At 36.8% G+C, this 14,290-nt stretch overlaps 2 protein-coding genes across 2 annotated transcripts in view; one reads left to right on the forward strand and one right to left on the reverse strand.

The window, feature by feature from the left end:
• Nucleotides 1–6,412, forward strand: part of LOC120426081 (uncharacterized) — a 33,600-nt gene extending 27,188 nt beyond the window's left edge. Inside the window, exon 9 of the mRNA XM_039590791.2 lies at nucleotides 3,936–6,412. Coding sequence (XP_039446725.1) covers nucleotides 3,936–6,346 — 2,411 coding nt within the window. The 3' untranslated portion in view covers nucleotides 6,347–6,412. The remainder of the gene's footprint in view (nucleotides 1–3,935) is intronic.
• Nucleotides 6,413–6,478: 66 nt separating this feature from the next.
• LOC120426078 (uncharacterized) lies at nucleotides 6,479–14,255 on the reverse strand. Its single transcript, XM_039590788.2, has 2 exons — nucleotides 14,105–14,255; nucleotides 6,479–12,952 (listed from the first exon to the last, which is right to left on the reverse strand). The coding sequence occupies exons 1-2, from the start codon at nucleotides 14,115–14,117 to the stop codon at nucleotides 11,334–11,336; spliced, it is 1,632 nt and encodes a 543-aa protein (XP_039446722.1). The 5' UTR covers nucleotides 14,118–14,255; the 3' UTR covers nucleotides 6,479–11,333.
• Between the last annotated feature and the right edge of the window lie 35 nt (nucleotides 14,256–14,290).

Consider the following 14,290-nt stretch of genomic DNA (forward strand, 5'->3'; position numbering starts at 1 on the left):
TATAATTTTATAATTTTATAATTTTATAATTTTATAATTTTATAATTTTATAATTTTATAATTTTATAATTTTATAATTTTATAATTTTATAATTTTATAATTTTATAATTTTATAATTTTATAATTTTATAATTTTATAATTTTATAATTTTATAATTTTATAATTTTATAATTTTATAATTTTATAATTTTATAATTTTATAATTTTATAATTTTATAATTTTATAATTTTATAATTTTATAATTTTATAATTTTATAATTTTATAATTTTATAATTTTATAATTTTATAATTTTATAATTTTATAATTTTATAATTTTATAATTTTATAATTTTATAATTTTATAATTTTATAATTTTATAATTTTATAATTTTATAATTTTATAATTTTATAATTTTATAATTTTATAATTTTATAATTTTATAATTTTATAATTTTATAATTTTATAATTTTATAATTTTATAATTTTATAATTTTATAATTTTATAATTTTATAATTTTATAATTTTATAATTTTATAATTTTATAATTTTATAATTTTATAATTTTATAATTTTATAATTTTATAATTTTATAATTTTATAATTTTATAATTTTATAATTTTATAATTTTATAAATTTTATAATTTTATAATTTTATAATTTTATAATTTTATAATTTTATAATTTTATAATTTTATAATTTTATAATTTTATAATTTTATAATTTTATAATTTTATAATTTTATAATTTTATAATTTTATAATTTTATAATTTTATAATTTTATAATTTTATAATTTTATAATTTTATAATTTTATAATTTTATAATTTTATAATTTTATAATTTTATAATTTTATAATTTTATAATTTTATAATTTTATAATTTTATAATTTTATAATTTTATAATTTTATAATTTTATAATTTTATAATTTTATAATTTTATAATTTTATAATTTTATAATTTTATAATTTTATAATTTTATAATTTTATAATTTTATAATTTTATAATTTTATAATTTTATAATTTTATAATTTTATAATTTTATAATTTTATAATTTTATAATTTTATAATTTTATAATTTTATAATTTTATAATTTTATAATTTTATAATTTTATAATTTTATAATTTTATAATTTTATAATTTTATAATTTTATAATTTTATAATTTTATAATTTTATAATTTTATAATTTTATAATTTTATAATTTTATAATTTTATAATTTTATAATTTTATAATTTTATAATTTTATAATTTTATAATTTTATAATTTTATAATTTTATAATTTTATAATTTTATAATTTTATAATTTTATAATTTTATAATTTTATAATTTTATAATTTTATAATTTTATAATTTTATAATTTTATAATTTTATAATTTTATAATTTTATAATTTTATAATTTTATAATTTTATAATTTTATAATTTTATAATTTTATAATTTTATAATTTTATAATTTTATAATTTTATAATTTTATAATTTTATAATTTTATAATTTTATAATTTTATAATTTTATAATTTTATAATTTTATAATTTTATAATTTTATAATTTTATAATTTTATAATTTTATGATTTTATAATTTTATAATTTTATAATTTTATAATTTTATAATTTTATAATTTTATAATTTTATAATTTTATAATTTTATAATTTTATAATTTTATAATTTTATAATTTTATAATTTTATAATTTTATAATTTTATAATTTTATAATTTTATAATTTTATAATTTTATAATTTTATAATTTTATAACTTTATAATTTTATAATTTTATAATTTTATAATTTTATAATTTTATAATTTTATAATTTTATAATTTTATAATTTTATAATTTTATAATTTTATAATTTTATAATTTTATAATTTTATAATTTTATAATTTTATAATTTTATAATTTTATAATTTTATAATTTTATAATTTTATAATTTGAAAAATATTTGGCATATTGAAATTTTATGGCATATTGAAATTTATGGTTTTGAATTTTACAGTTTTTACACTTCACAATATCAGGATGTAATATTTTTTGGGTTGCAACTAGGAATGTCAAGAATATTTATTTACTTATTTTGAATAATTTAGAGACGACTAAGGATATGGAAAAGAAACAACTAAGGATTTGGAAAAAATAAATATAATTATTTAAATTGCAAAAAAGGAATTAAAAATTGTAATTAAAAGATCCATTTGAAAATGCATTATGTTGATATAAAATCATTAATTTTAAAAAGTAAAAAAAACGAAACGTTGAATAAAATCTGTACACTCAACCCCCGGTGGTTGGTTACTTTTTCGTTTGACACTTTTTTAGTTTGCAACCCGGTTGGTTGGTCAAAGTCAAACTAAAAAGTGACGAACACTATCAAAACAAACGTTTGGTAGTGTGTGTAAATCCCGCGGGGTGTCAAACTAAAAAGTGACCCCGTTCGTTTGACAACAGTTGTTGTCAAACCAACGAGGTTTGAGTGTACCAGCCTAAAGTTGCAAGAAATAAATTAATTCTAGATTACTTTTTCAAAACAACCAAAGCGCCATGCGTTTCCTATGTACATAGAACCTTTTGAAAAAGTGAGTGAAAATAAACAAAAACTTAAGGACGTGTTAGGCAATGGCAACAACCAAACACATGTTTTGCCAGTTTGGTAGTTTTCCTGCATTTGTGTGCAGAAACTTATGCCTGCATATATTCGGCTTTGTTTGCGAGCTTGGTGCAAACTGTCAAACAAAAAAAAATGCGAATTTGTTTGTTTGATTGCCATAGTCTAATACCTCCATCAATTTAAAAAATCAGATTTTATTAGCTAGCAAAACACACGTAGCGAAACAACATTAAAAGCATTGGGATGACATCTATATCTCACTACAGGTAACTCGACCGCAGCCATTTAGCTGTTTATTACGGAACCAAAACAAATCATCTGTGCACTGTAAAAAAGTACAAACTACAAACACTGCATGCATTAAATGGAAAGAACTAGATTATTTTTTGATAGAGAATTTTAGCGCAAAAGGGTCCCCTTCCCTATGTAAATGTTTATGTAAATACAACGGTAAAAAACACGATTTCATTTCAATGCAAAATAAAATCGGCAAGACAACGTTTTGTCGATGGATCAACTATGGTCCCATTGGAACGAGCTGTCAAGTAGGACCTTTTCTGTCAAGAAGGACTGCGAAGTTATTTTTTTAAATTGATTTAAAAATTCATTTTAAATCCTTTAAGGTCGTACAAAAGGTCATTGTACTCACAAAAATAAGCTTTATCGTAGCCCGCATAGTCAACAACCATACAGTCACCATTTGTCGAATGATTTTTCCTAAATGCAAGATAAGTGTAACAATTCGGGAAATAGTACCATTTTAATTTTGTTATATGGTCGTGACATTATATCAACAATATCACAAATGGTAACCATACCAGAAATAATTTTCTTATGATTTCGACAGTTTCACCTTTGGTATTTGATTATGCGGGAGACTATCCAAGTTGGGATCATTAGGAACATATCTGGCTGATAATCTCATTTAAAGTTGTTATCTTGTCTCATAAAACGTTTAACTTAACTGCTGTGTAGTTTTTACTGATTAAAAGCAATCAGGATTACTCATTTCTTGAATCGTTTTTAATGTTAAACACTTTCTAGTGAGTAAATTCCATGCAGCGTACAAAACCAAGATCGCCACTTTTTTCACACTGGGTTACGAGGAAAACAACATGAAATGTCAAGCTTGAAGAGTGTCAAAAATAGAAACAAATTTTAAAATGTTTGTAAAACGCTAAAATTGTTCAAAACTTTTGTAAATTCAACTGGTTCTTCTATAATTATTTGTGAAATCATAAGTTTAAAAGTTTCGTCATGCATGCTACTACGACTCAAGCATAAAAAAAACCACAACAAAGCATTTCGCTTCAACCACTAACTGAGCACCTTCGGAGCGCTTCCAAACAATGGAGGTAATCGACATGAACCTCGAGTACGACCTGGCCCGCATCTGCCGGTGCTGCCGTCGCGACTCCCCGGATCTGCAACCCATCTTCCTGGACGGTGCCGCCGTCGCAGACGGCACCACGCTGTACGAAATGCTCGCCAGCTGCACCCAGAGCCAGCCGAACTTCAACGACGGCTTGCCGTCGCAGCTGTGCGGGGATTGCGTCTCGGAGGTGACCACGGCGTACGGGTTCCGCAAGCGGTACGAGCAGAGTGAGTTGCTGCTGCGGGAGTATCTGTCGCGGAGGAAGGTGGAGCCTGCGGCCTGCGGGGTGAAGGTAGAGGAGCTGTTTGACGTCAAGACGGAGCTGATCGTGGTGGAGACTGTTGGGGAGGAGGAGGATGAGTTGATGACGGTGGAGTTTGTGGAGGAGAGTGGGGAGGATGAGGATCAAGATTATGAGGTGGGAAGTTTGGACGAGATGATTGAGGAGTTGGAGGAGTTGAAGCCGCAGGCGAGGGGGCGGAAGGCGAATGGGTATTCGAAGATTAAGGGGGGAGGATTTGGGTGCGATTCTTGCGAGCGGGTGTTTGCGGATCGTCGGGGGATTACGAACCACGTGAAGCAGCATGAAAGGAAGGAGGTGAAGCAGTGTCCGCTGTGCAGCCGGGAGTTTACCTCGTCGTATCACTTGAATAGGCACGTGAAGATGCACGAAAACGACACGGATTGCGGGGTTTGCGGGAAGAAGTTTGGGCTTTATCACGACTACAAGGACCACATGGCGGCGGAACATCCGGGGGTGGCGTTGGTGGAGCCGAAGAAGACGGAGCGGTCGGAGCGTGAGCTGGCTCTCACGTTGACGGCGGAGCTGTTGGAGGATCCGGGCAGGATGGAAGCGATTTGTCGGATTTGTGACGCCACGTTTGAGCGGATAGCGCAGCTGAGGAGGCATCTGCGGACGCACGAGGATGTGAAGTCGTTTGAGAACGTCAACATCGCCAACAAGCCGTACCTGTTTGAGGAAGGTTACGTGCTGGAGAACTACCTCGAGTACCTGGTGCAGCAGGTTTGCAAGGGGAATCTGTTGCGATTCTACCAGATTGTCGAGCCTGACGGTGAGGAGTTGGAACTGAGCGATTCCGACACGGATGGTGAAGATGAGGAAGTGGTTCGACGCGAGCATGGTTGTGGCCTCTGTCAGCAGAGCTTCCCGCGGATTAAACTGCTCCGCGAGCACGCTAAAAGTTGCCATCGTCCGGAAGAATTGATCGGTTGCAAGCACTGCGCCCGAGGCTTCCCCAACACGACCCTCTTCATGCGGCACCTGCGCCAGCAGTGCGAAAACACCGTCAAGAAGTTCCACTGCACCTTTTGCAACGAAAAGTTCATGTGGCAAACCTCGCTCAACAAGCACGCCCAGCACCACCACAAACCCACGAAACCGCTCTGGGAGCGACCCGGCGACGAGTCCGGAACCTCAGCCGCGAACGAAGAATCCGCGAAAAAGTTCGTCTGCCAAGTCTGCTCCAAAGGCTTCCAGCGGCTGGAACACCTCGAGCGCCACATCAAGATCCACATCCCGTCGGAGAAAAAGTTCGAATGTCCCGTCTGCCACAAAAAGTTCAACCGCAAGGACAACCTCCGCTCGCACCTCAAAATCCACCAAAAAGACCCCGACGCGGACGCCGACCCCGCCAACAAGCAGAACCAACTGTGCGTCTACTGCGGCCGCGGCTTCTCCAACTCCTCCAACCTCATCGTCCACATGCGACGCCACACCGGCGAACGCCCCTACCGCTGCGACATCTGCGACAAGGGCTTCCCCCGCTCCTCGGACCTCCAGTGCCACCGCCGAACGCACACCGGCGAAAAGCCCTGTCTCTGCACCATCTGCGGCAAGGGCTTCTCCCGCTCCAACAAACTGGTCCGCCACATGCGCATCCACACCGGCGCCCGGCCCTACTCCTGCTCGTACTGCGACCGCGCCTTCACCCAGTCCAACGACCTCACCCTGCACATCCGGCGCCACACCGGCGAAAAACCCTACGTCTGCGGCGTCTGCAACGAGCGCTTCATCCAGGGCACCGCCCTCAAGGCCCACCAGCGCGCCACCGGCCACAACGACGACGGCGCCACCCAGCCGGAACGCTTCGCCGCAATCAGCGTCAACAACCCGCACCGGATGGGCGTGAACGGGCCGAAGGCTCTGCGACAAAGCGCCACCGTCAAAGCGGTCAAGTCGCGCAAGAAGAAGGCGGCCGCCGCCGTAGAACCGATGACCGTCGTCGAGGAGGTGGCTGCGCCCCCACCGCAACCGTACGTCCCGACCGTGCCGTCGTACGTCATGCAGAACTACGACCTGACGGCCGGCGGGTTGTTTGCGCAGAGTTTTACCCAGCAGTAGGCGGGGATTTTTTTTTGGTTGTGTAATCACGATTTGCAAATAAAACGAATAATGCCGTCGTTTTGCGTTTTATTTTATTATTAACGTATTTTTTTTGTGTTTAAAATCGGAACGACCTTTTGGAACAATATAGTAAAGCGACTTTTGAAAGCTTTCCACCGTTTTTTTTCAAGTTGATTGGTTAAGGTGGTATTAGACTATGAAAAACAAACAATCGCACTTTTTTGCGTTTGACAGTTTGCCAAACTCGCAAAACAGACAAAATGTATGCAAGCTGACGTTTCTGCAAACAAATGTTGGCGAACAAACAACGCAGACGAACTGTCAAAATGTACGAGTTTGTTTGTTTGCCCTAGTCTAATACCTCCTTTAGATTGTTTCTTCTATTCTAAGTATAGTTTACACGAGAATATAGCGACAGACAAGTTTGATTAACGAAAATATTGTTGCTGCTTTGTGCAGGGAACGGTAACATTTTAGTTGGTTGTTTTTTTTATACAAGTTCGTAAGCGGCTAAGTATGAGTTGGCTAAACTTTTAGAGTATTTTTAGTAAGCTTGCAAAATTGGTTAGTTTTATTATAAACATGACCACATGTTTCACTCCTAGCTTATTGCCAGCCTGCTTGCTTTAGCAACGAATCGATGTTGAAAGTGCACAAACCCATAGCACAGTAGCTCGAGTGGCACGTCAACAAATGTAAAAAAAATGATTCGATTAAAGATGATTGCATCATCGAGGGCCTCGTGGCGCCTAAGTTGCTATGGGGCGCGGGTTCGATTCCCGCCTTATCCTTCTGGCCTTCTATCGGATGGGGAAGTAAAACGTCGGTCCATTTGCGTAAAAAGAGGTTTTGGGTGACTCACCACACATAACCTTCGGGCGCCTTGAAATGAGCAGAAACTTGCTACAGAGCCCACAAAAGACCCATCAAAACATGAATGTTTAATCCAACAGATGGTTTCAAATCATAAAAAATGTCAATAAAAAGTGGAAATTTTAACAGTTTAATGAACTATTCCAGAAAACTAATTTCTTTGGGGAAAACAAATTTAAAATAAAAAAAAACATGGTCATGCTCCCGATTTAGGAAAAAAAAAACTCAAATAACAAAACAGCCTGAAAAAAAGTTTTTAATTTTAAACAGAGTATTTCAAAGAGTATTTTTATATATTTAAATTTTATTGTAGTTAAAAACAACAGTATTTTTTAATTTAATTAACGTAATCAGTTCTATTCAACTATGTTTTCCTCAAGGTTTTGGCTCGTTTTTATTTTAAATTTTTTAAACTTTCAAAATTTAAATCACTAAAATAAAAGGAATTCTTCAAGTAATCGTTTGCAACCCGCAAAAAAAAAAAAAATCCTGTCATTCTCGAGCGACGAAAAGGCCTACTTTTCTCTACCGAATGGAAAATTAATAAATTTCAGTACCAGTAAAAAGTTCTACCACTGAAATGGGTGCTGAAAAGTTAAACTTTTCGGCACTAGTATTGAAAAATAACATTTTTCAATATTGGAATTCAAATGGATTTTTGACATAAAATTCCATTGAAAAAGCGTATTCCGGAATTGCAAAAAAAAAGGGTTGTAAGCAACTCGTTGCAAAACATGATTTTTTCAGCACTCGTCATATTTATCCAACTCGGTAAATCTCGTTGGATAAATGTACGACTCGTGCTTAAAAAAAACTACCTTTTGCACCTTTTTGCATAAACTAATATTATAAAATCATTTGCTTTTTACAATATAAGCAAAAATGCGAAAATAAAAACATAAAACCTTATTCAAGATTTTATTATTATTTTCCATTGGATAGAAAACACTTCTGAATAATTCAATAAATTGTTTTCTCGAAAACTCAGCACTTATTTTAAAATAAAATAAATAAACTCACTAAAACGGACACGTTATTTTTTTATGTGTTGCGTATAACAAACGATTGCTAGGCGTATTCCGAATTCCAGTCATTTAAATTGTGACAGTTTATTTTTTTTTTCAGAAGTACATTTAAAATCAAATCAAAGTAAAACTGAGAGTAAACCTTTGTTAAATTTAACTAATCACGTATGCTAAATAAAAATAGTATCTGTTGTTGTAAACTACAATAATTTTGTAAGTATTTGAAAGTTACATGTTTTAAATTCAAATAAAAACCTTGAAATATTATATTTTATTGTTTTTGGCTGAGTTTTAATTTTTTTTGTATAATCTTACATTTTTTGAAAACTAATGATTGCAAAACAACTGAACTAGTTTAAAATGCATTTTAAAACAACTTTTTTATGCAAATGTTAAAAATGTGGCTTTTTATTTCAATATTTGTATTTTTTATAATTTTTATACTATGTTTTTGTCTCAGTTAATCTAAATAAAATGAACAACTAATTTAACTTTTGCCATACTGTTTTGATAAACGCAGGGAATTAAATTTTAATTTATTACAGCTGATTCCACTTAAGTTTTCATTGAAATTTGGAAATTTTTGAAAAAATACTTTTTTTCCTCGATTTTCGGGCCAATTTTGGGGAGACAAAAACATCAAATAAAGTTTGTACAGGCCTTATTTTAAAATCGAGCTGTCTTGTGCAGATGATAAAAAAATACATTGAAAGAAGGATATATTCCTTTAGTTTCAGATATACTCAAAAAAATACCAACAACAGTTTGACGTCGTCGGTTTGATGCGCATAATTTTAGTGAAAGATCCTCGGAAAGATCCCAAAATTCGACGGTAACATTTGAAAAGGTATCATGTACATTTTGACACTTTCTGGGTTATTGTATATTCTGAAAGTACTTCTAATAAGCTACCTCTCCACCAAAAATGAGCAAAAGTTACTTCAGTAAAGTCTGTTTAATCATGATTTTAAATAAAGTAACATAAACAAAATCTCTGCCATCAGCAGTCCCTGTTTATATAGCCCTGTCAACCTGTCAAACAAAAGGCTACATAAACCTCGTGACGAAAAAAAAGCAACATGAAAAAAGCGCCATGTACATTCGGCGAAGAAAAACGAATCATAACAAAGCGCCCCCCTCAGTGACAGCAGGGTGATATCGACGTTGGTGCTTTCAAAAGAAGTTATGTTTGTTTTTCTCAAATAAAATTACGGAAATAATGTTTTATTGAATACAAGATTGAATATGGATGATCAAGTATCAACAAAAGCAACGTTTTTCATCGTTTGTTATCATTAGAACATCTTATTTTGCTTTTATATAAAAATGGTAATTGAAAATGGATGCTCAACAATCAAATGCGTTTTTCTCAAAACGCATGGTTTGTACATGATGCTTTTTGAAATGTTGGCATCGAATTTACAGAATGATCCTCAAGGTGAATTGAGTAAAATTTATTTAAAAATTGAAACAAAAAAACACAGAAGAATTTGTTTTTAAAACTTGTTTTTGTTTTTCCACCGATTTTGGCAAATTCTATAGCTTTATAATTTTACGAGAAATATTTTTTAAATTGAAAATCAAATGCAGGTAAATACATAGAAACCAATTCTCGGATCAACACAATATTTTTTTAATTCAAAAAAAAAATAGACAAAAAAAGAAAAATTAGTCGAAAAAGTTAAAATCGGCGAAAAAATAAAGGTACTTAACCTCAAAAATAAATAAAATTTATGAAAATATCACATTTGACTGTTTTGTTTGCAAATGAGATTTTCTTTATTTATTTTTGCTATATTTTATAGAAAGGCCATTTAAAAAAACCCTCCATCTTTGGACCGTTGCTCAAAAATTGTGTGGATCGCAAACAAATTCGGTGGATTAAACATCGGTTCAAATTTATGTGATCTTGCAAATTACAAATTAAAAATCTGTCAACCCTGTTTTGGGTTACAAGCACTTAAGTGGATTCCAGAACGGTTGCTGCGAGATTGAACAATCATAGCATTGGAATCTGTCTTACTTTGTGCATCAATAGACAGTTCAACGATTTTCAGATCTGACAACACTGCCGTGACATAATTTTCTTCTGGAACCGACCTTTTTGCGCATCATTAACTCTTTACAATCCAGGTTTAAGCTAGGGAACAAGATTGTAAGCATTTTACAACAATATGGAAGCAAAAAGTGCAACAACTTTTTAATACTGCTCTAACGTTTTAAGTTTGAAAAAGGTTCGATATGTTTGTTTAATCGTTAAACGTGTCTTCGCATGGCGAATTCTGTGTTTTGCCGTTTCTGAACTAGTTTTATTTTATTTTGTAAACTTTAGATTTTCAAATATCAAATGCATACTGTGAAATGTAAACTGTTTCTACACGCTAGCCACTATTTCTGTTTCTGCAACTTGTTTTTTTGTTGTTGTAATTTTTAGTATTGTATTTTTTAATATTGTAGTTTATATTAAATATATATTAAGTAATTCGTTCAACCTGCTTTTCTTCCCGTTGGTTTCTGGAAATTCTAATTTTTGTGTAATTATCAAAAAACTGGCGCTACACTACGCTGGCAATAAGTTGTTTTTCCTACTATTGATTTCAAGTAAACGTAAAGCTTTTTCCTTCCATTTTTGATTGGGTGTAATGATGGTCTGCTGCGTGAGAGTGTGTTACAAACTGATTGTCGCGCTAGGTTTCAAAATTAAAGCTTGTGTGTACTCTACGAGTTTGTTTTCGTGTTGGTCGGTTTATATGCTTTTTGTTAAGGTGGCGAGAAGTTCTAACAAACTAGTTGGTAGGTAGCATAACGTTGGTAGTATAGAGTTACTTTCTTGTGAGAAGTTGGGAAGAATCGTTTGTTTTTGTTTCTGCAAGGCAGTTCCAGTGTGTTTCTCTTATTTTGTCGTTTCACAACCACCGTGTTCGGTTTTATCTTTCGCGCGCTCAATCGTTTCAATCGTAAAAATGTGAAATCTTGTGAAAGCTCTTGATTTTTTTCTCTGTGTCGCTTAAAGCTGTTTTTTTTCTTGTTTTCTCTGTATTGGTCGATTACCTTGTTTAGTTGAGCAGGATCAGGATGCCAATCTGCTAGTTTAGGGTGTACTTGAGCACCTTGCCGAGGTACTCGATCGTGATGAAGAGGGAGCGGGCGTCTTTGGGGTCACGTCGGCACACGAACTTGCCCTTGATCTGTTGGCCCTCGCGCACCGGGATGGGTTCCTCGACGTAGAACAGGGTTTGCTTCCAGTGCGTTGGTTTGGTGTACGGCGAGGTGGAGAACTCCACGTGCTCTGGCAGTTCGAAGAAGGTGTCGAAGTAGCCGACCAGGGCCGTAAGGGTGCAGTCGCGCTTGACGGTGAGCTCAAAGTCGTAGCTAAAGTTGGGACAGTCCACGTCGACCTCCATGAGGTCAAAGTTTGCGATGATGTTGGCGTTTGTGATTACGTGTTCTGGCTTGCAGACTTCGACGGTGGCTTCGCGCAGGACTTCCTTCTTCATGCAGGACATATCGAACCCATACACGTCCTTCCAGAAGCCGATGAACTCTTTGTGCCGATCGAGGTCTCCGTACCCGGCCAAGCTGATGTTGCACCGGTTCGGAAGGATGAAGCCGCCCTCTTTGAGATATTGCTTGCGGGCGTAAATCACGCTGTCCATCATGCCCTCGAACAGCAGGAAGTAACCCATCCACTCGGAAACGATGATGTCAACCTTCTCCACCGGAAGTTCACTGTCCTCGAGTCGTCCCTTGACGAACTTGATGTTATCGATCTTGTTGCGTCGCACAATGTCCATCGCTTGGTAGATTATGTCCGATTGATCAACGGAAATCACATCCTTGGCGCCAGCCCTGGCCGCAAACATGGACAGAATGGCCGTTCCACAGCCCAAGTCCAGCACCGTTTTGTCCCGGAATATTGCACCGTTCTCCAGGATCGCGTCCCGATAGCTAGCCGTCCGTACGTAATCGCTCAGCATGTCGTGATGGATTCCAAAGTGAGAATACGTGTTGAAATAGCCCTGATCGTCCTCGACCGCAACCGTGCTGACGCAGTGCTTCAACTCCTCTCGGATTTGTGCAATCTTTTCCTCCGGAGCTTTCGACTTCTTCTGCTCCTGCTGCTCCAGCAGGTTTCGGAAGCTCTCCTTCATCTTCTCAATATCACTGGCAGCGTGCTGTAGCAGGTTCTCCTTCTCGCGCAGTTGCGCCGTCAGCTCGTTGATGATTCCCTGCAACTTCCGGTACTGGTCCGTGGTCAGCGTCATCGTGTCCCCGACGTCGTTCCCATTCTCCCGAGCCCCACCACTTCCCGCCCCGTTCCCGTTCAGCAAAATCTCATCCAACTCGTCCAAATCAAACATCAGCCACGTTTCGTTCTCCACCGGCTTCAGATACTTGTCATCCGTCCAGAACGCGCTCGTTCCACTCCGAAACACCGCCGGCTCCGGCTTCTCCCGCCGGATATAGTTGATCATCTTGATGTACGAATACTCGTCCAGGTGGAACCGCCTCCGCACTTCCCCCAAATCGAACTCATGCTGCTCCTTCGCATGCCTGATCGCCACCGTCATGGTGGGCGAGATCTGCTCGCAAAACAGACACCGCACCGGGTCGTTCTGCTCCTCGGCCACCTCCCACTCGTCCGCTTCCTCCTCCTCCCCGTTGGAGTCGCCGCCCGTTTCCATCTCGCACAGCGGCGGACATTCTGCAAAACGGAAAACTACCTTAAAATTCACTACTAAATTTCAAAACTCGAACTGAAAAGTATTTTGATAGCCATGCTCCCAACCGCTCTCTGACCACATAGTCCGCAGATCAGACACAGCGAACTGTTTCCCTTCTCTCTGTGTTCATCAGCTTCTGGCACTCCAGGGTTGACTACGAAGTGTTCATTGAAGTACTGTTTCCACCTTTCCAACACCTCGCTTTCATTCACAATCAAGATTCCCTCGTTGTCCCTACACGCGATGGCTCGGAATAGTAGCTCTATTTCGAGCCTGCCTGTATCGTTCCGCATTCTCTCTCGTCGCTTTGTGTAGCACCCTGTCGTAAGCTGTATTCTTTTCGGAGGTAACCCGTTGACAATCGTCGTTGTACCATTTCGACTGAATCAGATCGCGCTACCCAGTGTGGCTTACACTGCGCCAAGTTCCTCCTAACTTGACTGATTGTTTTCACGTGTCGTTGGTTGTACACCATCGACAGCGCATGCAAACTCCAACTAGGTAGTGTTTCGAGTCAATATTCGCACCGCGCCTCTTAAGCTTGCCAACCGCAACCTAGCACTTCCGAGCCTGCCCGTATCGTTCCACGTTCCCTCTCATCGCTTTATGCAGCTTCCTGTTGAAAGCTGCCTTCTTCACGGCGGTAATTCGTAGGCACTGCTTGTCGTACCAATCGTTTCGACTGACTCGGATTGCGGTACCCAGTGTGGCTCCAGCGTTGATCGTACACCGTCTACATCTTTGAGCGCATGCCAACTCCAACTAGGTAGTGATCCGAGTCAACATTCGCACCGCGTTAGGTGCGCACGTTTGTGACGTCCGAGAAGAATCGGCCGTCGATCGGGACGGGGTCCATCTGGATTTGTGGATGTCCTTGCGAGGAAAATAGTGCTTTTGACAACCATTCCACGAGAGGGTGCGAAGTTGATGCAGCGTTGGCCATTGTCGTTCGTGACCGAATGTAGGCTTTCCAGCTGGAAGCCGATATATGATCGCCGGGGTCTTCTTTGGGTTAGGTTGCTGGTTTTACCCCCGGGTTCCCGTTGATTCTCCTAACCAGGTCGTCAACTTCGTTCCAGTGATGTAAATCTGCAAATACCACACTTCCCAATTAGTGCTAGCAAGGAACTCACCGTCGTCGGACATTCTGGCAAATGATTATCGGGAATCGGATTGTTGTGGACCACCTTTTTTCCTTTCTTTCTTCAACCTCGATGTAAATAAGCACGGACTCGTGAAAACATGCGCCCGCGCGATCGGTGCGGCGCACATGTGTTTTGACGTTTCTCTTTTGTTTGGCGCGCGTTTTACCGAGTTTT

This window comes from Culex pipiens, chromosome 3 (assembly GCF_016801865.2).
Source record: "Culex pipiens pallens isolate TS chromosome 3, TS_CPP_V2, whole genome shotgun sequence".
NCBI lineage: Eukaryota > Metazoa > Arthropoda > Insecta > Diptera > Culicidae > Culex > Culex pipiens.